General features: G+C 42.8%; 2 protein-coding genes across 3 annotated transcripts; both read right to left on the bottom strand.

Annotated features, from left to right (window-relative positions):
- Positions 1-2,870: 2,870 nt before the first annotated feature.
- Positions 2,871-20,010, bottom strand: ADHFE1 (alcohol dehydrogenase iron containing 1). Of its 2 annotated transcripts, XM_079301779.1 has the most exons (14): positions 19,913-20,010; positions 19,638-19,675; positions 17,420-17,463; positions 17,188-17,241; positions 15,886-16,040; positions 15,525-15,721; positions 15,058-15,135; positions 13,822-13,927; positions 12,474-12,626; positions 11,241-11,339; positions 10,251-10,329; positions 10,008-10,104; positions 6,752-6,909; positions 2,871-3,130 (listed from the first exon to the last, which is right to left on the bottom strand). In XM_079301779.1, the coding sequence occupies exons 1-14, from the start codon at positions 19,966-19,968 to the stop codon at positions 3,047-3,049; spliced, it is 1,398 nt and encodes a 465-aa protein (XP_079157905.1). In that variant the 5' UTR covers positions 19,969-20,010; the 3' UTR covers positions 2,871-3,046. The 2 variants fall into 2 exon arrangements, with proteins under 2 accessions (XP_079157905.1, XP_079157906.1); XM_079301780.1 differs by lacking the exon at positions 6,752-6,909.
- Positions 20,011-22,279: 2,269 nt separating this feature from the next.
- RRS1 (ribosome biogenesis regulator 1 homolog) lies at positions 22,280-23,580 on the bottom strand. Its single transcript, XM_079302806.1, has one exon. It carries the CDS (start codon positions 23,494-23,496, stop codon positions 22,408-22,410), a length of 1,089 nt encoding a protein of 362 aa, XP_079158932.1. The 5' UTR covers positions 23,497-23,580; the 3' UTR covers positions 22,280-22,407.
- Positions 23,581-24,864: the final 1,284 nt, after the last annotated feature.

The following is a 24,864-nucleotide window of genomic DNA, read 5'->3' as shown; positions in this document are numbered from 1 at the left end:
TGAAGATTTAGGCACGTTGGGTACATATTTTTTTTGCTTCATTCTCTTCTTAACTGCTGAGAAAATCAGCACTGGTATGGAAAGAGGCAAGGGAAATGAGGGGATGGGCAAACTACTGTACCAGCTGCTCTCAAATCTATAAATTCCAAGCAGCAATCCTGCAGGCTCTACCTTGTGAAGTGAGTTTTTAATTTGTTACTCCAGATACAACTATACCTGCTGCTAAACTATTTTCACAGCACTACATATGCACTTGCTCTTACTTGCTCCCCAAAGCTAATCTAATAAATGTAAATGGACTGAATGATCACATGGGCCAGGTTTTGGGTTGTGTTTACCTGCATAGAGCTCAGAAAATACAGAGTTAAATGCTGCTCTCACACAAGCTTAATTTTTTTTTTTTTTTTGTTTGCATTTCAACATAATCGAAAACAACAGATCCATCACAGGAGGGTTTGAGTAACACAGCAGTAACAGGAGCCACAAGAACAAGCCTCCCAGATTTTCCCCTAATTTTGTCCCAAACCAGGACACACACACATGCCCAATCTCCACTGGGCACTCACAGTGTTACCCCAGCTCCCCACAGAAATTCCAGTACTGAGTAATTTAGTGAGATAATGCATGAAAAAACCCCATGTAGCTCTTCAGTTGTGAATAAAACTACCACTGCCCAGGAGCCAGGATGTGGCAGTGTGTCACATCACCACTATTTGAAAGACAGCATTCTGGGGCAACTTGAGCTCCCAGTTTAAGTCAGTTGAAGATCTTGATGCAGCCAAAGGGGTGTGAAAAACAGAAATGTCCCTTCTTACAGCACCATTTGCTTATATTAGGTTAGGTATTACATAAACTCCTTTGTCTCATCTGTAAAATACTGGTATCAAAGGGGGTATGAGGTTTATTTTATAAACCATCAGGAGCTGCAGGTTACCTGGTATAGGAAGCTAAGTGTGAGGTTCTGTCAGTTGAAAATGCAGCCTGCCAGTAAGTGCCATACTAGCATAAAAAGCAGATAAAAAGTGTGCTGGAAGAAGTTATCCTACCTCCCTAATCAGCCCATCTAAGTGCCCTGCTGCAGTGGTGAAATCACATGCTGCCCAGTTCCCCAGAGAGTATATTCCCCTCAAACACAACATGATTGCCACAAATTAGGCTCCTGGAGAAAAATATTGTCTCTTATTATCTGTACTGATACCACAGACTGGAGAAAGACAGGAGTGGAAAGACAAAACAGGCCTAAAGGTTATGTAGAACCATAGAATGGTTTGGGCTGGAAGGGATCTCAAAGGTCTAGTTCTGACTTCCTTGCCATGGGCAAGAACACTTTTCACTAGACTGGGTTCAGAGCCTCATCCAGCCTGACTATGAACAACGGGGTGGGACAAAAGGTTTTGACCAACTATTTTTTTTCCCCAAACATATCAGCTTTGAACAATATTGTAAAGTGAATCTCTTGTTATTACATCAGCCTTCATGACAGAGGTACTTGTGGGCAATTTCAGCAGATGGGAAAGTTCAGAAGGACATGGAGATCACATGTGCATCACACAGTGGCAGTGCAGTCCTATGGCCACCAAACCCATTCTGATGCCAAAAACAAATCTTCAAACAGTATCCATCCACCTGTTTTGACTGCACTAAAATGGATCCAGTGCCAATATCCAGTACACCCTTGTCCTCAGATTCTAGGACAGCACTAGTTTGATCAAATGCACAAATATAAAGGTGTAAGCACAGAGCCTTCTACTTCAACAGGGTGACTGAAAAGAGCTCCCTCCCCACCAGAAGGAAATATGCACACCACAAGTCACAGGGTTCTCCTGTCACTTGTCTTGTGCTGTGGTAGCAGCATGAATCAGATGCTGAAAGATTCCAACATGAAGCAGAATCTGATTTAAATGGACTGTATACACGACTTTTAAATAAAGGAAAATAATATTAAAATTTTCATTTCCTTTCTCCCTTCCCCACTTCCCTTTCTCAGTTGTCAATCAAGCAGCTGGTTAACTGCTCAGAAGGTGCATGCTCATTCCCACACTTCACCAGTGCTCCCCGTGGGGCACCGTGCAGCCAAAAGCTTCACCACCACTTTTAAATATTGAACCACAGCACACAGCCACTTCCTCAAGCTGGTGGCTGCACCCTGAGGGACAGCACCTGCAGGAGCTCAGCAGAAGCAATTGATTCACAGCAAAGCAAGACACAGTTGAGAGCTTCCTTCCACAGAACACAGCAGGAAAAGGGAGATGTTGCCTCCAGAGACAGAATGACCGTGATGGATGCTGTCTTGCTGTTACATGGTTCCCTGTTGAGTATGTGACCATGCTTAACTCTGGTTGTTCTGCTCTGATGAATACCTCATATAGACATAAAAGGAAAGATAAACATATGACAATTACAGAGACTATAAGAGGAGAGATAAATATATGACAATGTATGTCAGAATTTTAACCCAAACCAAATTTTAAAGCAATTTTTCCCAACAGTCATGAAGTGTGCAGATTTTTTTTAACCAAACAATGAAAAAGCACCCCAGTTCAGTAGCCTTCTTAGCAAAGCCATTTGGTAAAAACATGATAAAGCAGAACAGAACACAGTAAGCTGACATTTCTGCAGGGGACTTCCCCTCCCTAATTAAAAATGACCTTCATTATTTCTTAACTAGCATGACTTTTTAAAACAAAATGATGGATGATTTAAATAGAAGCATAATTTGCAAAATGATTTGAAATATCCCTTAGAAACATTTTCACCTTTGACCACCACTAAAGCACAAAAATGCCTTCAGTAATGCAATAAATCTGCTCCAACTTTTATGCAAGTCAATACTACTGACTATTGAGCAAGAAAGAAACCACAGTCAAGTCCTCTTTTCAAAGAACTGTTTAGTTAAAGATGAATTACGTGACCTTTTCGCAGTGTACAATGGAACAGAAGTCAAAGGTATCCAAATTCTTCCATGCTCTAAACAAGTTTAGTCCTGTATCTATGAGAAACTACCTGTGTTAGAATAGACCACACTTTCCATAACAACATGTTTAAGCTAATAAAGTTTCATGGAAGCCTCAAAGAGAGCAGATAAGTCTTCTTCTGTTTGGGCACGTGGTGATAGTTTAGTCACTCTCTCCTGCAAGACAAAGGAAAAACTGGATTATAAATGGATACCAATAAAATTAATCAAAGAGTAGGTGAACTATATGTCTCTGTACTAACATCCTTCACAGAGAATAACAAGGTTTTGCAAAATAAGTAATCAAGTAATTAGAGTTGAAGCATCATCAGCTGTACAGTACTTTCAAGAATATATAAGCTAAAATTCCCTGTAATTAAATACACAGAAGCAAGACCAGAATGCTGTTCAGTTTCAGAGATAAGCACAGCAAACATCTGCCTTCTCCATCTCAGATGTCAGTACACTGGAGGACATTATCCTGAGAATATAGTACATTTTAAAATTAATTTGCCAGCACTAAACAAGGAGTTAGAGTTTTAGGGACCAAGACTTTCAAAACATTACATCTCTCAAGGCCCAGAGCTGCTGTAAATGGGGAGAAAAAACAGCACTTGTAAGTCAGACTCTGAAAAAGAGACACAGCAAGGGACAGTATGAAACTGCTTAACAAACAGTCCTACATCTCAGAGTCAGAATACAAGGGAGTTGTGGTTGGTCTTCATTTGGACACTGATTCAAAAGAATGTTCAGGTGCTAAAGCCCCACTCACTGAAATGAAACTCAGATATGTGCTTTAGTGCTCTGCTTGCCAAAATAACCACAAAGGCAGGGGCTGCAATGCAGAAAAGCCCTTTGCTGCTGAAGATGAGGAGTTGCACTTGTGCAGATATCCAGTTACTGCAGAAACATTCAGCGGAAAGAGCCTAACGTCAGTGTACTCTTCCTGGTTATGATTAGAACATTCAGGCTTTCAACAACCAATGATTCTAGCATTTATTGAAATACTGGGGAGAGCTAGAGATGTCTGCAAAGACAGAGCCCAGGCCTACACTAGGAACACGTTATCTTTAGATGATTTTGGCAAGAGAGTTTCTTCTGCTGCAATCTGTTTCGACATCTCCCTTGTGGTAGATGCTGCCCTCCAGCCTTCCAGTTCTCCCCTTTTTTCACATATGAGACAGTGGATATAATTTGCTGAGGTCCTTGCCTCAGGCACAGGGTGGGATGCAGGGGAAAGGGCTCCCCCAGTGCCCTGCCTGGGCAGGAGGCTCAGCTGAGCTCGTGGGAGCAGAGCACACCCCCTGCTCATGGTGATACCCCAGCACAAAGCTGCAGCTGCTGCACTTGTCCCCAGCCCATGGGATGTGCCTTGTGGGCAGGCTGGATGTGGTTACACAGCAAGAGAGGCCACCACACTGCAAAATCAACGTGAAATAGTAGTCTAGAATGGTGAGAAGTCAGCTGTGAGGTATTCACAGTTCATAGCCATGGTTAGCATGGTTTGTGAGGAGTCTGAAAAGTGCAGCTCTGCGTGCATAATTTTACCTACAGAAGAAGCTTTACTGTTGCATAAGTAGCAACCAAATGGTACCTCTTTCCCCATCCCTGACACCAGTGCTGCTACACACAGAGGTTCAGCCAAAGAGAAGACTAAGATTCTTCTATGCAGTTTTGAAACCAAATGGAAAATTCAAACAGCACTAGGGCAACAGTGTGTTGTTTTTTTTTCAGACTCTTAATATGCAAAATATAACAACACAGTGCTCAAGCATTCATAAATTCATCATAGTAGGACCATCTGGGCCAAAGCCAGTTTTGCAGCTCTGTGCGCTGAGATGTCCAGAGCTATCTGTAAAATCACACTGGGTGACAGGAGACAGCCAGCCTGACAGTCTGACAGACTGGAGCCTTTCCCAGCTCCATCGACAGAAGGCTGCAGGCGGGTGCTCCTGCCGTATGCCTCGACACAGAGGCACCATCTCTACCTCTGCACAAGCTTGCTGGTATTTGCTGGTGCCCAGACAGCAAGGCCCTGGCTCCCTCAGTCTGACTCAGTGCATTCTGGTCTCGTGCCAAACCAAGCAGCTCCGGACTCATCACGGGCTCAGCCCCATTGCAGCTGCCTCCAGGACCTCTGCAGGGGGTGGGGGGACAGAGAACAGCCCTTCCACAATCTCTTATTTTTTCCCTGCCTCCATCTCCTCTCAAATACCACCATCCAGCCACCTTGAACTTTGAGACAGCATCTTCTTTGCTAAAATAACTGATGTCTGTAAATAAGATCAATTTCAACAGACTCACTTAGGAAGGGAAATAAAATTCTGTTTTAACAGATGTCTGTCCCAACAGAGCCCCCACCACAAATCCCAACGATCAGATTATGTTTTTCCCTGCAGCCTGCACTTCAGCCTTCACTGGAATATACTTGGCAAACTTTTTAGTGTTATCACCACTGCACCACATTGCTTCCCTGATGTGAATGGGCCATTGCTGCATTACAAAGCAAACCTACTGCAAGATGAAAAGCAAAAAAATTATACCAAAAAATAAACTATGGATTAACCTGTGGTTAAGAGATTGTTAAGGAACACTGATACATTTGCATCCTGTTACATCTCATACAAAAAATAAGGGCTGAGAAACTATTAAGTCATCTAATTTCACACAGTACAATTAATCACCAATACCATAAGAAGACAGAAAAACCCTTCGACATTTTTTGGTGAAGAACTCTCCCCACCTATGCAAAACTTGCATTCAATTATAGTTTTAAAGAAACAATTTAAACAACTGTGTATCAAAACAAACCCTCCAAATGCCCCATAACAATGTACATGCATAACATGGGTGCTCAGAGACCTTGGTTTTCTACCTGGCTTTGCCACAGCTCTGTTGTGTGGGATCCTAACTAAGTGCACCTTTGTGTCACTTTCTCAGGTATAAAACAGGAATATTAATATTTACTATTAATGTAACTGTCCTAAGGTGCTCTGAGACTGATGAGTGAGAAGAACCATACTGGATCTGCTGGAAAAAGTGAATAACCTTTTGGCCTAAAAAAAAATTTCACTTTCTCTGTAGTATATACTTCCCTTGCAACTTGGTGGAAACAAATACTAGGTCCATAGCATACGAATCAAACTTTCTTTTTACAAGGAAGATTCTGTGTTTTGCTTTAAGAGTGGTGTACTGCTTTTTGCAGTGTCTTTGTGGGCACTGAAACAATAAAGAGCATTACAAGTTTAATCTATATCATCCCAGGGGACCTTATTTCAAATTCTGATGGGGGTCAATGGAACAAAAAAGCCATCTGCGAAGAAAAATGCAACTTCTCAATATGGAAAGTTTAATGCAAAGTGAGTTTGCCCATTCTTGCCATATAGCACTTGGTATTAAGGCTTTATCTATAGACCACCTGCACACATAATTAAAAGAGTTATGAAAAAGCTATCTACTACTATCTACTAAAAGTATCTACCACAAATATCACAGGCCTATGAAAAATACCCTCTTTTAAGAAGCTTAACATTGAAAAAACCCACACCCAAACATTTAGCCCTTCTTTTCTCAGTCCATGAAATATGAAAACTGCAGCATGCACTCCATCCCACTGAAAAGAAAAATCTAAAGCTATGGAGTGAAACAAAATACAGTTGACTAACCATAATTTTCTCAATTTAAATAGTTTTCATGTATGAGTAGAAATAAAACTTGCTGGAAAGGAAGCACTTCTGTTTTTGCCAAAATCTGTTCTATTTCATTTGACAAGAAAAACTGTTTTGCTCTCTGTCTTACCTGAGGCAGAGTGCCTTTGACTAATGCAGGGATGTCTGCTTTGGAATAACCAATTGCAGCTAAGCCATCATCAACATTCAGATCAAACAGGAATTTCCGGAGTGTGTCTGCCAAAATAAGCCCCGCATCTTTGATTCTGGCAGTGCGGATGTCAGCTCCTAAAATAAGACATAATGCCTTGACTGTAGGGTGGAGAAAGCAGAGGAAGCCTGTCCTGGACTTAATTTAATCATAATATCACCTGAATACATAGCCATACATAACAGTCTCTACCCTAAAAGCAACATGAATTAAAAAGAGGAATCAGTTCTCATTTTACAGTTGGAATAGTTTGTGAAAGGTGAAATAAAACAAGATCAGAAGCAGGTTAACTGCTGCCAAAAAGACTAACTGCCACATGAGGTTAACTTCCTTTCCCTCTGTGCTTACAGGGAGAAGCACTTTTCAGTCTGACTAACTGCTGGGAGGAAAGCAGCTAACCCAAGAACATCAGTGGTATTTATTTGTATGGACAGTGTGCCAAATGCTAACTTCATTTTAAGGCCTTGAGTTTGCTGACATCTAGAGGACTGTTCTGTTCAATTACACATCCACAGAGAGGACTACAGCATGTGGGCTAAAAAAGGCAGGAGACAGCAGGGCAGTGTTCAGCGGGTTGAGTGCATTCTAAATTTATTGCTGTTTGAATATGTGCTGACTTGGGTAGGGTCCTGTAGAATTGAAGAGGAGGAACGGCTCTCTTTGAAACATCTACTGAACAGTAATGAAAACAGCAATATAAGATGAAAGATTAAAAATATTTCTTACAGAATAGCTTGTGTTCCCTTCTTCAGTGAATGTTCAGGACTTAAAAGTAATAATAAAAGAATGTCCAGACAGGAGACCCAAGTTCCTCCATATGATTTCTTTCAAAGTAACCCGAGCTAAATTGGTTCTCTGTGTAACCTCAATGATGTTACACCAGAACTATGTTAGGTCCAAGTGCCATGCTGAGAGATGAGTAAGAGCAACACATAGCTACAGGAAAAATACCTTCTGTGATCTTCACACAGTTCAGTGTAACATTCAAAAGGAGTTAAGTGAACAGGAGACCTAAAAGCTCATTTGAAGAGCTCAGATATTCAGGTAGTAAGACTGACAGTAATGTAGGAAATAACGTCTGGGAAAAACTGACAAATAAGATATGACAGAGTCTTGTACAAAGTCTTGTGCTGTTGGGGCTGTGCCATGAAGTCTGAGTTTATCCTGGGTTTTGCAGTAGAGGGGACATAAACCTGCTATCTTCAAATAGTAAAGTAAAAGGGAAAGGGAGGAGGATAAAACATGGCAGTAAATGTGATTGGCAGTTTTAAAATACTGCTCTAGTTCTAGTACCCTCTTTTTGCTCAACCTAAAAGATACATCAGTCTTTGATTGCACTTAGAAAATCTCTTGCCACATGAACACCTATTTCAACTGTTTAAGAATCCACCCAGGGAGGTACTAAACTTTTTCTGGCTGTACCCAAATTCACAGCTGTACATACACACAACATAACTGTTTAGTAATCTGCTTCATGTCATAAAATACCTTAAACATTGCATTTGGCAACATGACAGATTTGAATCAGCTACTGTAGTCAGTTGGACTCTGGAGTGGATCAGAAGTAAACACCCCAGATGGGAATTAATACATTCAATCCCACGTGACATGTTTTCAGCAGAATCCCTTTCCAGCAAGGCACACAGTGACATACTTAAAATTTCTACTGAGAAAATTAACAGAATTTTTAGAGATAGAATTTATGGCAGAAGTTAATACCACAGAACCTAAAGGAACTGCTTTTCAGTCACTTGTTCTAAAATCAAGACCCAGAGCTGAAATTTTCTGATAGGCTGTGCTGACTAGTTATCCAGACACATTTTCTCAATCTAATTTTAGTTGTGTGCCATTGCTGTAGGAACACAGATACTTATTAGCTTAGTATATGACTCCAGCTAGGTTTGTGTTTTGGTTTTGACCATAGGCAGGACAGCATACTTTAGAGGAAGCCTGAACAATCTCACAGACCGTTAATGAAACAAACAGAACTTTTACCCAATGTAGTTTTTCTGACCAAAAATCTCTATAAAACACTGTGATATTTTCATTGTTTATATAAAAGTCCCATTCTTTTTTGAGAACCCCTATGCTTTGAAATTACTTACACAAGCAAGTCTTGTGACTGGACTACTATGACTTGCATACAGAAGGCTGACCATACAAGGGACTGAACACAAATTTTCCAAATACCAAGAGAGTTGACCTAACCACTTTTTTCTCCACTCCCTGCACTGCTGTGCATGTGGCTGTGACTGCTCCTTAGCCAGCATGGGTAGCAGCAGCAGTGCAGCCACGACACAAAACGTTGTGCAGTCAAAACCCCTGCCCTTAGATATAAATAAATTATCTCAGTGCAGAGCCATGCTGTCACAGCTAGACTGCTAACAGCTCTGAGATTACATCACAGCAAGCTGGTTTATTACACACAGTCATACTGGAGGTATAATAAAGGTATCATTCCTCTTAGGACACTCTTTGGTGATAGGCTGCCCACCTAACAGAGTACTGTATAAGAAAGTAATCTTTAAATGAACTGTCAGCTTGCAGCATTCACATTTATTCTGCTAAAAAGCAGAAAAGGCCATTTGGTTCATTAATCTCCTCTTGGCCATTACATGTGTATCCACAGAAGAGCTACTCTGGGAAAAGCTTTCCCTTGACATCAGCCACTGAGAAATTCCAACACCTACAAACAAACTTAGGCCTACATTAGAAAGACCAAAACCCACAGCTATGTGCCATGGAAAAAGAGCAGGAGTGATTCAGAACATCACTGTTATAATTCACTGTCACAACAGGGAATTTGTTTGGCAAAATCCTTCCTTTTTGCTAATAAATGCTCCTGAGTACTGGTTAACTTTATGGTAACTACTCTTTATAAAGCACCAACAGTTGTGCCAATCAAACAAGCTACTATTATTTGATTTGCAACAGACCTCCAATTAATTTCAGCTCTCCACTTTTCTGGCCAAGAGCCAGGTTTCTCAAACTTGCTTCTCTAATCACATCATTCAATATCAAAATTCAGCATTGTTCTATTGTATTTGCATAGGGTTTTTTTTAAACTTAAATCCCTCCCAACAACCAGCTTGCACACAGTTTTTTCCACTCCCAGAATGTCATTTTGAAAAGAATTCCACTTGTACATGAGAACTGTACCCACAGAGATTCCTACCTAGAATCTCTGCAGCTTCTAAATGCCGCTCAGGATGTATCTGTGCTGTGAAAGCAAACACTGCTGGGGATGTCAGCACCACAGAAAGGCCATGTGGCTGGGGAAAAAAAAAAAAAAGAATAAAAGAATAAGACATATCAACAGGACATATACTCTTAACTTCAGGGAACTTTAATGCTCATTAATGACAGATAACAGATATTTGAAATGTATAATAAAAACCCAAAAATAAACAAGTTTTACCACTAAAGAGTGATCCACATTATAATCCTTTGGTTTGTAAGTTTTCACCAAACCAGAAATAGGGTAAGACATTCCATGGCTGGAACAGAGAGCAGAGAGAGAGTGGTTAGGGCAGCTCTCCTGGTATTTGGAAAATTTGTGTTCAGTTCCTTTTGTGGTCAGTTCTCAGTATGCAAGTCTCTTCAGTACAGATACTCAGAAGGTACTGACTGGTATGGTGTGGACATTAGGTACAGACAACCCTCATCCCTCTGCACCTCAGGGACCTAGCTGTAAAACACACTAACTCCTTACTTTGTGAGTGTGAAATTACATTACTTCACTGACTGGACTGAAAGATGTTCAGTTCCTAAAGTAATGTAGATATGCCAAAAAAATCATAGTCTGCATACCTATGTGCTCACACTGAGAAAAATAAACTTTAAGATACAATTAAAAGAGTAGACTTACTCAAAGAAAAGGAATGAAAGGAAGGTTTCTGAAGAGAATGACTGCAAATAACTTCTGCACACAATACACTTTCAGACTTTGCTTCTCTGAGATTTTCATCCAAATGAAATTATATTGCCTTGCAATATTAACTACAGCTCATTTCAGACTACTGATTGCCTATCCCACAGACAAACTTACAGATAATTGCATCAGCTCAGGAAAAACTCAAGATTACATCATTGCTGTCTCACTGTGGAACAGCTGGCACGAAATCTAACATTTTAAATGTCATTGACTTTTTTACTCTTGTTTTTACTACCATGGAAGGTAAAGAAGGCTGTGTTTTGTAATTTTCTCAAAATTGGTTTGGAGTATCACAATCCTTAAGTGGCAAAAGCCCATTAGTTTGCCACAACATACAGGTCCTTCAGCATCACAGGCCAGGCTAGAATCACTTACTCTACATTCAGCAACAAGGGAAGCAACATCTGCAACAATCTGAAACAAACACCAGATGTAAGCTGACCTCAGATGGGGTTACTATTTCTCTGTACTCACCAGAGATGAACACCAGCATTGCCAAAGCCAATGCCAGCAAAAGCACTTGCCAGGTGCATGTTGGCTCTTGCTTCACGGTCTTCAGGGTCTCTGATGGCTCTGTGCACCATGGAGGCAAATGGTACCAATGAATTCACAAACAGATTGGTGATTCAGGAGGAAAAAAGGAGAGAGGGCTTCTTTATGGACAGATACACAAAAAAATCTAACAGACAAGATGAGATAAAAATGGTGGAAATGGAATCAAGACACACTTTGGTAAAAGAACAGTCCTGCATCTGGATCACTCAGGTAGATCATACAGGTTCAGTGAAGGGCAAGCTTCCTTTCACTTTCCCAAAAAACAAATAAATAGACTGAATTTAACCATATTCAATTCAGTGGTGAATTAAATATTCTACTTAGAATCTTTGGTAATTCTATGTATGGCTCCAGGATCACTCCAGCTTTCTCACCATCCTATTAGGTGGTGCTCTAGACCCTACCACCTGTGTGGGAAGAAGACAGGATTCCCTGCCTTCCTGTGCCTCAGGATCCTTGTGTAGTTAGACAGCAAGGAGAAAACATCTTATGAATAGATTCCAAAGGAACAAAACCCAACTATTTTGACTTGCTAGGTACTGTGAAAATTTTTTTACAAAAAAAAACTCCACAGTGATCTTTAACAGAAGTGCACATGGTATGCAAAAGCTGTAAAGAGGCTGAAACTTTACTGACAGGGATCAAAACCAACTCCCAGATATGTCAATACCTATTCTAAACTGAAGGTCTCCTAAGAATGAGCAGGTTTGCAAAACATGTAAAATTTTGCACATTCATAAGTGCATGTCATTATCTTCTTGAAGGATGTGCAAGTATCAATTTACTCTGAAGGCCACAAAACAGTATTTTATTCAGTTTGTTACATATTCCTCTTATACTGTCATAGAAAGGAGATTCTTGAAAAAAATATGTAAATACTGCTCCCATATTAACTGAACAGCTTGAAATACCTTTAAAATAGTTTCATAGAGGCATTAAAAAGCTACCTCCTCAAGACAAACTACCAACTCAAATTTTACTTTGAATTTTATTTGAAAAAAATATTTTGCTTTCTTTAAGAAAAATCCAGGGTAGAAACCAAAACCTTAACATTGTGGGCTGCCTCATTCTAGCCTGAAATGTACATCCTTGCCAGCATCCCTTCAGGGCAGTGGGCACACTGCAGGGGGTGGCTGCTGAAGGTGCTGTTACCTTTGCAGGTATTTGGCGACGAGGCGCAGAGCGTGCAGAGCCCAGACATCGCTGACGGGGTTGCTGCCTTGGTAGGCCGGGCGCTCGAGGGGGCTGGAAGGGCAGGGACTGCGCTCGGTGTAAGGGAGGGCAGTGTAGGATTCCAGGGCATGGCTAACACAAAGATTAAGAAATCAATTATTTAAAAGGGAGAGCTTCATTTTACTGCCCTGCTGTCATTGGAATGCAGGTTCTTATTCATTTCTGGTGGCCAACAGTTGCTGAAATAGGAAATACAATCTCACAGACAAGTGGAAGAATGCTGGGCCAGCACCTCCAGAGCAGATCCTCTCCAACAAACACACAGAAGGAAATCTAAACACAGTCCCCTGCTATCAGCTCTATCAGTTCACACCATGCTGAAAGCCTGGTTGGATGCATCAGCACCTGTAGTGTTTTTCACTGAGGAGGGCTGTACATGTGCAATGAGTGCATTTCCTTTCTGTAGGACAGGAAATACAAGAGGCTTTAGCACTGGAAATATCAGAAGGTACTTTTCTTTTAGAAGTACCGAAAAAATTATGAGTATGATATTAAAGCTAAGTGGAACTGCCAATAATCTAATCTCCCAGATACTCATGAATCTGACCACACAAAGAAGGAGCACTGCCTACCTGGCTCCATTAAGATGAACAAAACCATTTTCATTGATGAACAAATGCCTTTTGTCCATTACCAACATTGCTGGCCAGAGTCCTTCACCACGTTTGAGAAATTTCATTACATATCTATTGCTTTAACATACATAGCACCCAGAAGCAAAGTAAAATCAGGCTCTCCAAACAGAAATGTCAATGCATTTTGCTGGCTTAAGACAAACAAAATTTTGTGCCAAGTGAGAAGCAAACAATGAGATTGGTTCCAAAGATGACCACAGCTGGGTGAAGACCTGCTAGTGTCTCACAAGCTTTTACAATTTTTTATTGACACACCATGATTTTTGTTAGAAAATTCTTGCTCTCTATTCCCTGCCATGTCTGTGATTCATGATAAATGCTATTACAATTGTGATTAATCATCTATCTCCATGATCCCTTAAAAAGGGACACCTCAACTCTTCACTGACTGGAAGCAAACAGTTTCTCCAATGCAAAAACATTCAAATTTCTGCAAATGCAGAATTTGTTACTGTACATTCTGAGGGAGGCAGTGAAACTAAGGAAAAGGAAAGACTGACAGAGTTCACCTTAACAAGAACAGAAAACAGAGAAAAAAAGATCATACTCTTGTGCTCTCAAAATACATTTTTTTCTACAATCATTATAGTAAAAATACAAAATTCAAGTAGCAGCCTATGCAGAAAACTCACCAGAGCACATCAAAGCCACTGTTGGCTACAATTCGTTCAGGCATAGACAGTGTGTGTAAAGGATCAATGATGCCTAATGTTGGCTTAATGGCTCTTGAAGCTATACCTGCAATGTGTAAAGGGAGGAAAACCAGTTAAGGATGTTTTGTAACAAAATAGGACAAGATAAGCTCAATGTTCAAAACATGTTTATGAGGAGGGGAAAAAATATTTGAAATCATGAACATGAAAGCAAAGAGAGAGAAGGGAGGGCAAAGAGTACCTATGAATGTAAGACTGATGATGAAGCCTTTCTAAAAGAGTTTTATGATTTGAGACTTTTGCCTGAAGTGGATTATACCAGACAATGTTCTCTCTCTGTTTGCAACCCTCCCTGAGCAGCCTGGCAAAATGTCTGTGGCATCTGCAGTATTCTTAGAATTTGTATCTTCTGTGGACAGTCAGAGAGCAAAACTGGTTTGTATCTACAATTAATTGCTACTGCCTTCAGAATCTGAAACCATGTCTCTGTATTTTGGTTAAGGATGCAAAGATGTAGCTCTGAGACAGACAGACAGACTAGAAAACTCCTGAGCTGTTATCAAACCTCCTTAGCACACCCATCTGGGTCCCAAGTTCTGCAGACTGTGTGGTATATAAAATCCACATGTTTAGAAGCAAAACCTTAAAACACATATGAAGCTCAAGACAACATTTTAGCCTCAGTCTTTATTTGCCAGGGATGAAAAGGCCAAAGGAAGACAGTGTGCCTCACTCAGACAACATCCCAGGCCTGAGGTTTCCAAAGTCAGGAAAAAGAACATTTGGTTGCAATTACACAACAAAGAAACAGAAGTCTTAAAAGTAGAAAGAAAAATACAGAGGAAATAAGGAACAGTTGGTTGACCCTGAATATAAGTAGAAATTTCCTTTGCAATTAACATTTTCTGCCATTTAAGGACTTGAAAGATTTTAGTTTCCTGTTTTGCCTTCAAACTATAATCCACTGTATTACATAGGTATTTCATTATGTTAATATGCTATAAATTTGATACAAGGAGGAAACCTTTAAGCTTTTAAAATTTGCCTGCGGCAGTTGAATCAAACAAAATGACACCTGAAATGACATGCATTATCCTTTCCTTTCAAGGCAGGGAAATAACAAATACATTGGAAAAGCAATTGTCTTGAATAACACACAAAAAACCCCCCACAAAACAAACAAAAAATCCCCAAAACAAAACACCAAAACCTCACCGGTTTTAACTTTTAGTTCTTTGAAGTCAAAAATGGCAACACCAGTGGTTTCACTCCCAGTGCCAGATGTTGTAGGAACTTAAAAGGAAGAATGGGGATAACAACAAAAAATAAGGAATATACAATACTGCTAAACAAATAATAAAACCACAATAGTAACACCACTCAAAATACAGGACCCAGGAAATCTTGGAAATATCCCTGATCCAAAGCCAATAGATCAAAGGGAAATTGTTACTTTGATCTCTTAGTAAAGAAGTCTAACTGAGCTAAACAAGACAAAGTAAAGCCTCTGATTTTTACCTCCACTGAATTAAATAGCAAAATGACTGCTGAATACAACTAGAGGAGAAGTAAGCCCAAAGCTGAAACAGTCACAGTAAACTGATTTCAGTAGAAATACCAGAGTGTAGAATATTTCAGCTTCCCCTTGCCCCAACTCTCCACACACTCTCCTCATGCTTTACCTGCAATAAGTGGCTTGAGGGGCACAGTGACAGGCTTTCCTTTCCCAATAGGAGCATTGACATAATCCAGGAATTCTGATGAAGAGCTGGCTGCATACAGGTTGGCAGCTTTACAGGTATCCATGACAGACCCACCTCCAACAGCAACATAGGCATCAAACTCTCCCTTTTTAGCAAATTGAATGGCATCCATGAAACTTGGAACACAAGAGAGATTTTCCAATTAGTCAGGACAAAACCAGTACACGAGGAAACTATTAAGACCAGCATGCAGGCCACAAGGAGGTGTTTAAAAAGCCATATGGAATCCTGTGAAGGTCTGGGCACTGCTTGGAAAAGTGCAGTCAGAAGTAAATTGTACCTTTGGTCTGTTGGCTCCACACGGACATTATCATACATTTGAAAGTTTATACCATATTTTGCCAAGGAATTCAATACTGCATTTACAGGAGGGAGTTTGGAGAGGTTTTTATCTGTCATCACACAAACTCTTCTAGCACCAAGATTCTGAAGGTCCTACAATAACAAATCAAAAAACCAAACAACTGGTATAAAATCATACATTTCACTCTTTAAACACTAATCCAAATCAATTGAACCATTTGATAACAATAAAAGACTGACTTAAAAATAGTTGATTATTGTAAAATGTTTAAAACCTTATCAGCTCAAGAAAAAGAGCATTAACCCCATACACGGAGAACACAAAAAGCAGAATAAAGTTTAAAGCTGCCAAATTTATATAGTTGAAGTCTTATGATAGAAGAAAACTAAAGTTGTTGAACCACATGGAACCACTTTAAACTACAGCAAAATATAAAACAATTTTTGAAATACTTTTTCCTCAGTTACTGAGAGAATAAAAAAGGCCTTCTCACAGGTTGTCTCCACTAACTGCCTACCAAAGCACAGCATTAAAATCTTGAAAATGTAATGCTGAATATTAATTTACTGATGAAAAATCAAAATGAGGTGGCAAAAGAAAAATAATGCTACATCCTAACCTTTGCTAAATTGTCACAATACCTATACAATATATCTAAATTATTCCAGTTTTGTTTAAAAACAGGTTCTGTTAAATTTAATTTGTTGTCTGACTATAATCTTACTTCATAAATTATTAAATAAAAAGGAGATTTATTAATGCTAGAAATGCCAAAAAGGAGGAAAAATAATAAATTTAAAAAGCTAGTGATAAAAGCATACTGGAACAAAGTACTTAGGTGAATCATCTCACAATGCTGAAACAAAAATTCTACACTTACACAGGGCAAGCTGAGAGCTGAATGATTATCTAGCTAATTTAACCGAAAGTCTCTGATTCATTTTAATGAGTGCTATGAAGATGAAAGCAATCTTGAGAAAATCCTGGTGAGTCACTAGGATTCAAAACTTTCTGAATTAAATTCCCTGTCAGAGAAAAACATTGTTGTGTACTTCTAGTAAATCATCAATGACCCAATTATCCCCTGAGCTGTATTTCATATATCACACAGCACAGAAGCACCATGCTTCTGTTCTTTATGTATGCTTCAACCTTTTTACACTGATACACAGGACCACACCAGATACAAACTTCCTTTTATTAAGTGGATTGACAGCACTGTCAGTCCTTTAGAAAATACCTTTTCACCAGTGATGGCCTTACACCATGGCAGCTTACCATGCCAATCTCCTTTGTAACTCCTTCTCCATATCGGATGTTTGAAATGGCCATCTATTAAAAAACAAAACAACCAAAAATTTATTTTTCTTGACAAAAATGGCATCTGGCCCTACCCATTCAAAGTGAAACATAAATATTTAATAATGCAAATATTTGTTAAATTACCTATTTATCAAGAAGTATTGCTTTTATGACTTGTAAATCAAATATATTTTATTATTAAATCTACCTCAAATGCATAGTCTGTATTCCCCAGGGTGGGCCGTTCAGGGACTGGAATGGAAATAAAACAGTAAAATTAGGGAACAATAAGTTATTTCAATCTATTTCTCACAGCTTCCCTTGATTTTAGAATTACTAACATATTTCCACAGGTCATCTCAGCTTGTCTGGATAACAGTTATCCATTTCATCCCTTGCTCTTTATGAGATTAAATGATCCAAGTACTTGATCTGACCCATATAATTCAACAAAACAAGTGAGTTTTTTCCAGTTCTTTCAAGAATTAAGTATTTCTTATAAAAACTGTATAAATTGGCAGGAAGGTTGCATGAGAGTTTGCAGCCTACAAAGACCAGAACAGCACATAAAAAGTATAACTGAGTATGTGTAGAGCACTTAGGCTGATACATGCAAGCTGAGAGGTGCTAGAAATGTGTAGGGGCTACATGATAACCTTCAGAACAATGTTTAAGACAAATTCATGAGACATCCTCTTTATGAACCTGGATAGAAAACACCTTATGTATGCATGGAGGCAATACTAACAGGTGTTTACACTTTTTTTTACTTCTGCCTAGTCCTGAACTCGCAGGCAAAACTGAATTATTTGCTAGAAAATTACTGCATGCAATGCTAATAATAAATAAGAATCAGTGTGTTACTATTAATTAGAAGATATTTATAAGGACAGTATCACAGTAAGGACAGTAATCACAGCTTCTTTCTGCCATGTCATTTTTGTGTGAATTATCACAAAACTCAATTTCTGGCATATTCTGATTTTGACAGAGTGAAGCAGAATCAACTGAAATTGCCCGTTCTTCTCCAAGAAAAGTTCAGGCAAAGCATTCTGCTCTTGCTGCTGAAGTCATGCCTTATGTCTGCTGTATTAATTGAAAATATGCAATCTGGATTCCAGTCCAATGAGTGAAGCCATGACAATGAGTCTTACAGACACGCTGGGCTGCACTGAAGCACTGACCCACAACAGTAACAGATAGATGTATTAAAACCCTTTATGTACCTCCTATTCAAGCACAGCCCAGCTGCTATCAGCTCTTTCATTGCCACCTCTTGCCAGGCTGTATATGTTTGACCTCTCCTGGAGCTGGAGTCTGCTGTACTTTCAGTCAGTAATTTGACAGGCTAAGGACATGTCCAAACCATTTATCCTTTTGCTTTCTGATAGTATAATGGACACCCTGCTGTTACATTCTTGAACCAAACTTAACTTTCAGGGCAATTTTTACTGAGCACAAAAAATTGCACTATTTCCTTGAACACTGCAAAGAAACAAAAAAACCCCTATTTTTTTCCCCCAGCTGTAGTTACTGTTCAATCAATTCCTGCTATTTAGAGATTTACTGAACTGATATAATCTTGCCTCACTATAGACTCTATTGCTGCCTAAGACTTTCAGAGAGGGTTCTGGACTCAGGCTTCAGTTTATTTCTCAGCTGCACTATTGTCTTGCTGTATGATGGCCATGGGCAAAAACAGGTATCTGAACATATGAATAGCTTTCCCATACGTAAAATGACAACGCCAATTCTATAAGAAGTGTTGTAAGCATGTGAAACCGTGCTACCTAGAGTTACACATTACTGAAATTATGGCCCAAATCACTGATTTTTAGTGGATCTAGAGACTTACCAACTATCTGGAGGATGAGATAGTTATTCTCCTAGCCTCTCTATAGGCTCATTTCTGCAAAGAGAAACTCCTTCCAGAGTGACTTGGGTTACTCAGTGAAGCTCCCCTGCTCTCAGCCACAATCCTGGCCCAAGTGAGATGCACTATTGGGACTGAGTCTATAAAAAGCCTACAGATATTTTATTCCCCAGGCCAACACACAGATTTGTGAAAAGCTACTTTTTATCCATATCACTTCCTGTTTCTTTTCTGATATAACAGGCGTGTATCCAAAGTTGAGATGGTTCAGGGGGTGACAGCCAGAGCAAAGTTCACATCAGCTGGCCCCACGGCAGGGAGAGGGAGGGGACAAGAGGTGGAACTGTGGTTTATGTGGAAACAGTGCCTCTCTCCAACAATATCCACTACCACTGTACAGCTGCAAAATAACAGGCTGTTTATGTTTATCTTCTCCTTTGGATTGTCCCTTCCCCCGGTCACCTGCACCCTCTGGCCAGGTTACATGGATACATACAGCCCTCTGCAGGGCCACGGTCTCCTGCAGAATTACTTTGGAGAAACAAACTCTTACCTTGGGAATAAGTGTGGCCATGGCTCGGGCACCGACAACTAGTTAAAACGTTAAAATAAAAAAAAAAAGAAGAATGATTAAAAAGGGAAAACTACAGCAGAAAACTAAAGCTCTACGTCCTGAAAGTCTCCTGCCAGTACCCATTCCAAGGGCCTGCAGCGGGAGCGGGCACGGGAGGGGGGTTCGCAGGGGTTTCCAGCCGCGAACCCCGGCCCCGGGAGGGAATGCCGGAGGGAATCCCGGAGGATCCCCGCGCCCCGTCCCGCCGCACTCACGCTGCCCGCTCCAGCTGCCGCAGCAGGCGGGACACCCGCGCCCGCCCCGCCGCCATGGCCCGGATCTGGCACGGCCGCGACGGGGCCGGGCCGGCGGCAGCGCCTCCTCCCGGGACAGCGCCCGGCACACGGGTCACCCAAACGGGCCCCGCACCGCTGAGCACACAACTGTACAGCACAATGCCAATGAACAGCGACTGAAATCTAATTAGGACTGAGTGCGTGTTGTATATCTGCCACAGAAAAGTACAGAAAGTAACGGAATTGTAAAGCGAAAATAATGAAAAATCCCCATGGTCCTGAAATTCAGTGAAATACTTTTCCAACTCTTCAGTTGTCCCCAGTGACAGGACTAGGAGGAATGAGCTAAAACACAAGAAGCTTCACCTCAGCATGAGGCATTTCTTCACATTGAGGGTGGCAGAGCACTGGAACAGCTGCCCAGGGAGCCTGTGGAGTCTCCACCTGGACACATCTCTGTGTCACCTGCTCTAGGCAGACCTGCCTCGGCAGGGGCTTGGAGGAGAGGATCTCAAGAGGTGCCTTCCAACCATAACAATTCTGCAACTCTATGAAATCACAGTTAATTACAGTGCAGGATGGAAAAAAAAATTTATAACCAATTTTTTAAGCTGTAAGGTATGCTGCTTAGCCGCCAGCAGAGTAGTGTACACCAGTATTAAGCAAAGGAAACATTGGATACTGACGAAAAGCACAATTTTTCTATTGTAACAGACAGAAATACTTTGCATACTCCTTATATCCTACTAGATGATCTTTAAGGTCCCTTCCAACCCATATCATTTAATGATTCTATGAACAGATCAGATGCTAAAACTCATGATTTTGCAAGGTGCCGAGCTTGGGAAAGCAGGTTAGTGGCCTGCTCAGGCCCCTATATGAAGCTGCAAAAATCTTTATCGACTTGTGAGAGCCAGAAAGTGGCAACACCATAGGAGCACCTGCACCTCTGCTCAGGCGACCACTGTGCTGCTGGAGATGAACACACATCATGGGATATTGGTGGAGAATATTGACCAGTGGCCTTGTGAGCAGCACAGAAATGTGCCATATGGAAATGCATGGAAGATCAGATGTCTGGAATGTTTCTGTAAAAACCTTTTCCCTCTGTCCAAGTGTTTGTTGCCCCTGCTTTGCCTTGATACTTGCACTGAAGGTTGATAACAGAGGGTTGTGCCCACAAGACCATTCTGGCCACTGACAAGCCCAAAGCAGCCTGCAGCACTGCACTGCTCAGCACATGGGCAAGAAGCATCAGAGGGGCAGAGAACACACCTTGTGGAAGGCCCATAGCTTGGGCACTGGTCAGTTTATCACTGCCTTCCAACCTCCAAGATGTACTTACCCCTTCTGCACTCAGCAGCACCCCTAAACAAAGGTTTTGCAGGTTGCAAACACAAAGATTTTCTGATGCTTTTTACTGAAGCTGCCATCCTAACTGAAGTGCTACAGAACGAGACAAGAGAACTGGTAAAGTCATCCAGCTTTTTAAAAAATTCACTTGCAGTGAGGCATTACAATATCATTAACCACTTGAAAACCTCAAAATTTGAAAACCTAATTTAATTGAGATTACTGAAACTTGTTTTACTAGCTTTCTTACCAGGGAACAGCACTATACTGTCCTCTGTAGCTAAGGTACACATTAAGACAGCAGATTCTTTTTTTTCTATTTCAAGTGCACATGTGACACTACAAAATTCAAAAGAATAATGGGAAGAAGTCTGAGAGAATTTCTACTACTTGCTCTCAAACTGCTGGGTAGACACTGTAAGCTTACTTCTATAAAATGATAGATTAGTTAGTACAGGGAGGAATTTAGTTTTAATCTGTACAATACAAACATTTTTCTGCTGAACTCAATAGTTGGTCAGCAGCTTCGACTTCCTTTTTTCATAAAAAAAAAAAAAAGCTCTAGAAAATCTGCACAATTTCTTAGGCCCTGCAGTAAATTTCAGAATAAGTTTCCATGTTCCTTTCGTGACTGAACCTGAACACCACAGAGCTGAGCAGCAGAAGTTGACTTACAGAGCAAGAGCTCCACCGTCAGGCCCAAGGGAGCAGCAGTCACATCCTTCAACGGGACCGTGGCTGCTACTCCATCAAAACTCCAGGTCACGTCTGTGGTCCAGTCCCAGCTATCTGAAACCGGGACAGCTTCGTTCAGCTTTTGTCCTGGCAGAAATGTTGCAGTCCAACCGTGAAACATTACCTGTGAAACAAGTCACTGTGAAACCCCCAGCCCGGGGGAACCGGGGCTCCCGACCCCCTTCACAGGACACCGATTTCCCTTGGATGGAGAACAGAGCCCTCCTTGTCTACCAGCTAAGAGCCAAACGTAGGATGTTTTAGAAAGGTCAGAACGCATTTATTGACAGATAGGTGTGTGAACAGAGCACCGGGCAGGAGGCTGGCAGCTACAGTCCCGTCCCACGCCACGGTGGGCATCCCCAGCCGGTGCTGCACACTGTCCCTCACGCCTTCTTTCTCCTGCCCCCGGCGCTGCCACCGCCCGCAGCCTTCTGCTGCTGCGGCTGCCGCCGGGCTGCGCTCTTCTTGCCGCTGCGCCCAGGCCGCTGCTGCCGGCGGCCGCGCTTGCCCCGCTTCGACTGCTTCTTGCCCTTGTTGGCGGCGGCCGCCTCGGCTTCCTCCTGCCGCATCTGCTTGTTGACGGCGCGGGTGATGTCGAGCACCGGCTTCTTCTTGCCCATGTCCCGCAGCATCTCCAGCTGCCGGCTGCGCTCGGCCGCCAGGTTGCCCAGCAGCGGCTCGAAGCGGCGCTTCTTGCCGCCGCTGCGGGAGGGCGGCTCGGCCGACTCCTTCGGCAGGCGCGGCTGGAAGCGGCCGAGCGAGGCGGTGGAGACGCGGGCGACGCGGGCGACCCGGCGCAGCTCGTCGCGGTCCTGGTGGCCGGTGGGGTGCAGGGGCGCGGCGGGCACGGCGCTGCCGGCGCGGTGGGCTCGGGCCAGGTTGCGCAGCCGGTTCAGCTCGTTGCGCGCCACCCGCTCCCGCTTCTCCCGCCGCAGCCGGGCGAACTGGTCCTCCTCGGGGTCGGCGCCCGCCGGCACCTCCGCCAGCCAGGCGCGGGACGGGTCTCCGCCCGCCCGCCGGTAGCCCCAGCGCCGCCGCCACTCCTTGGCCTGCTCGTCCCACACCAGCGAGGTTTTCTTCTTGCGGCGGATGCCCTTCAGCCGCGCGAACTGCTCCCAGCGCGTCGGCGGCCGCGGCTTCGGCGGCGGCTTCTCCCGCGGCAGGCGGAACGCGGGCTCGGGCAGCTGCGCCACCAGCGGGCCCCCGGCGCCGCCGGCGCGCTCGGCCGGCAGCTCCCAGAGCCGGGACACGAGCAGCTGCGTGTTGTCGCGGGCCAGCGCCCGCAGCAGCGCCTCCCGCCGCGGGCCGGCCCCGCGCAGCGCCGCCGCCGGCGGGGGGTTGCGGTCCACGGCCAGCAAATTGCCCAGGTCGTACTCCAGCTCCAGCTCCTTTTCCACCGCGATGCTCCGCCGCTTCTCCGCCTCCTGCTCCTCGGCGGCCGCCAGCACCGCCTCCACGCGCACGGCCGCCATAGCGGCGGCTCCACGTGCGAGCGGCGCCGCCGCTGCCCCGGGAGTGCGGCGAAGCTCCGCCGGGTCAGCGCGCCGGAAGCGCCGTGCTCGGAAGCGCCGTGTCCCTGGGGCGGGACGGCCGCAATGCCCGCCGGGAGATGTAGTCCCGTCGCGCCGGCCCGCCAGAGGGAGCCGTGGCTGCCACAGACCGGCCGCTGCGGTGTCACCGCGTCTCGGCCGGGACAGCCTGGGTCTGCCTGGGGACCGCCCCCGTGGCATAAAGGCATCCTCTTCCAGTCACAGAATCAATTAGGCTCGAAAAGCCCTCTGAGGACATCGAGTCCAAACTGTGACCAAACATCACCATGTCAATTAGACCAGGGCACTGAGTGCCACGTCCACTCTTTCATTAAAAATCTTTAGTAAAGTGACTCCACACCTCCCTGGGCAGCCCATTTCAGTGTTTAATCACCCTTTCTGTGAAGAAATTATTTATAATACTCAAACTGAACCTCCCCTGGTGGAGTTTAAGATTATATTCCCTTGTTGCCTGGCAGAAGAGACCAAATTCCCGCTTCCTTTCACCTAGTTGTAGAGAAGGATAAGATCACCCGAGCCTCTTCTCCAGGCAAAATAACCCGGCTCCCTAATGGGATTGCACCACCTGGACCCTTCACCTGTGACACTGATGAAGTTCCCAGCGATTCCCAGGCTGGGGTTGTGTGGGGTTATGTTTTTGTTTTATTTATTTTGCTTTTTTTTTTTTTTTTTTTTTTAATTTTTTTTTAAGAATATGATTCTTCCTGAAGCTCCTTGCTGTAGAACAGTCCCACTAAACGCTCCTCACAGGATCAAAATTCAAGTGCTGTGTTGCAACTCCAGCGAGACTGACCCAGGTGTTGCGGGTAAATCTCCCTGCAGAGAAGGGAGGGGAGGAGCAGCATTTGGAAGCAGTATCATCTGGCAGATGTCTCAGCAGACATAATTATAACTGAGGTGATTGAGGTGATATGTCGTGTTCCTAAAGGTCAGCTGGGTCAGAGATACCTCCATGCTATTTTTAAACAAATGGGCTACAGAAGAATCCTTTTATAGCTATACAGTGATTTGGCTTGTGTGACAATGATATTTTGAGCTGATCCCTGGTGCCCTAAAAAACAAGCTCATGATAGCACTTAGCTGTAGTGAAGGGAAATTATGGGTGTTTTTATACAAGGTACAGTTCTCTTCTAAGTTATTATCCCATCTTTGCTTTTACATTAGTTTTGGAGTGATGGAAATGATTCTGAGTGTAATGCCACAGCAGTATTGTTGGAATGAAACAAAATGCTGTGTTTGTAAGGCGAGGGCAAATAGCTGATTCTCATATTCTGATGGCTAGCATAACAC

The sequence above is a fragment of the Erithacus rubecula genome, assembly GCF_903797595.1.
Source record: "Erithacus rubecula genome assembly, chromosome: 3".
NCBI lineage: Eukaryota > Metazoa > Chordata > Aves > Passeriformes > Muscicapidae > Erithacus > Erithacus rubecula.
This window is presented reverse-complemented; position numbering and strand designations above follow the sequence as displayed.

Excerpts from the sequence above, each read along its gene's own strand:
- ADHFE1 (XM_079301779.1), bottom strand. The coding sequence starts at position 19,968 with ATGGCGGCGGGGCGGGCGCGGGTGTCCCGCCTGCTGCGGCAGCTGGAG. Across the intron at positions 17,464-19,637 it reads TGGCCACACTTATTCCCAAG|TCCCTGAACGGCCCACCCTG; the intron begins GTAAGAGTTTGT and ends TTTCCATTCCAG. Across the intron at positions 10,330-11,240 it reads AATGCTGGTGTTCATCTCTG|CCATGGAATGTCTTACCCTA; the intron begins GTGAGTACAGAG and ends TCTCTGTTCCAG.
- RRS1 (XM_079302806.1), bottom strand. The coding sequence starts at position 23,496 with ATGGCGGCCGTGCGCGTGGAGGCGGTGCTGGCGGCCGCCGAGGAGCAG.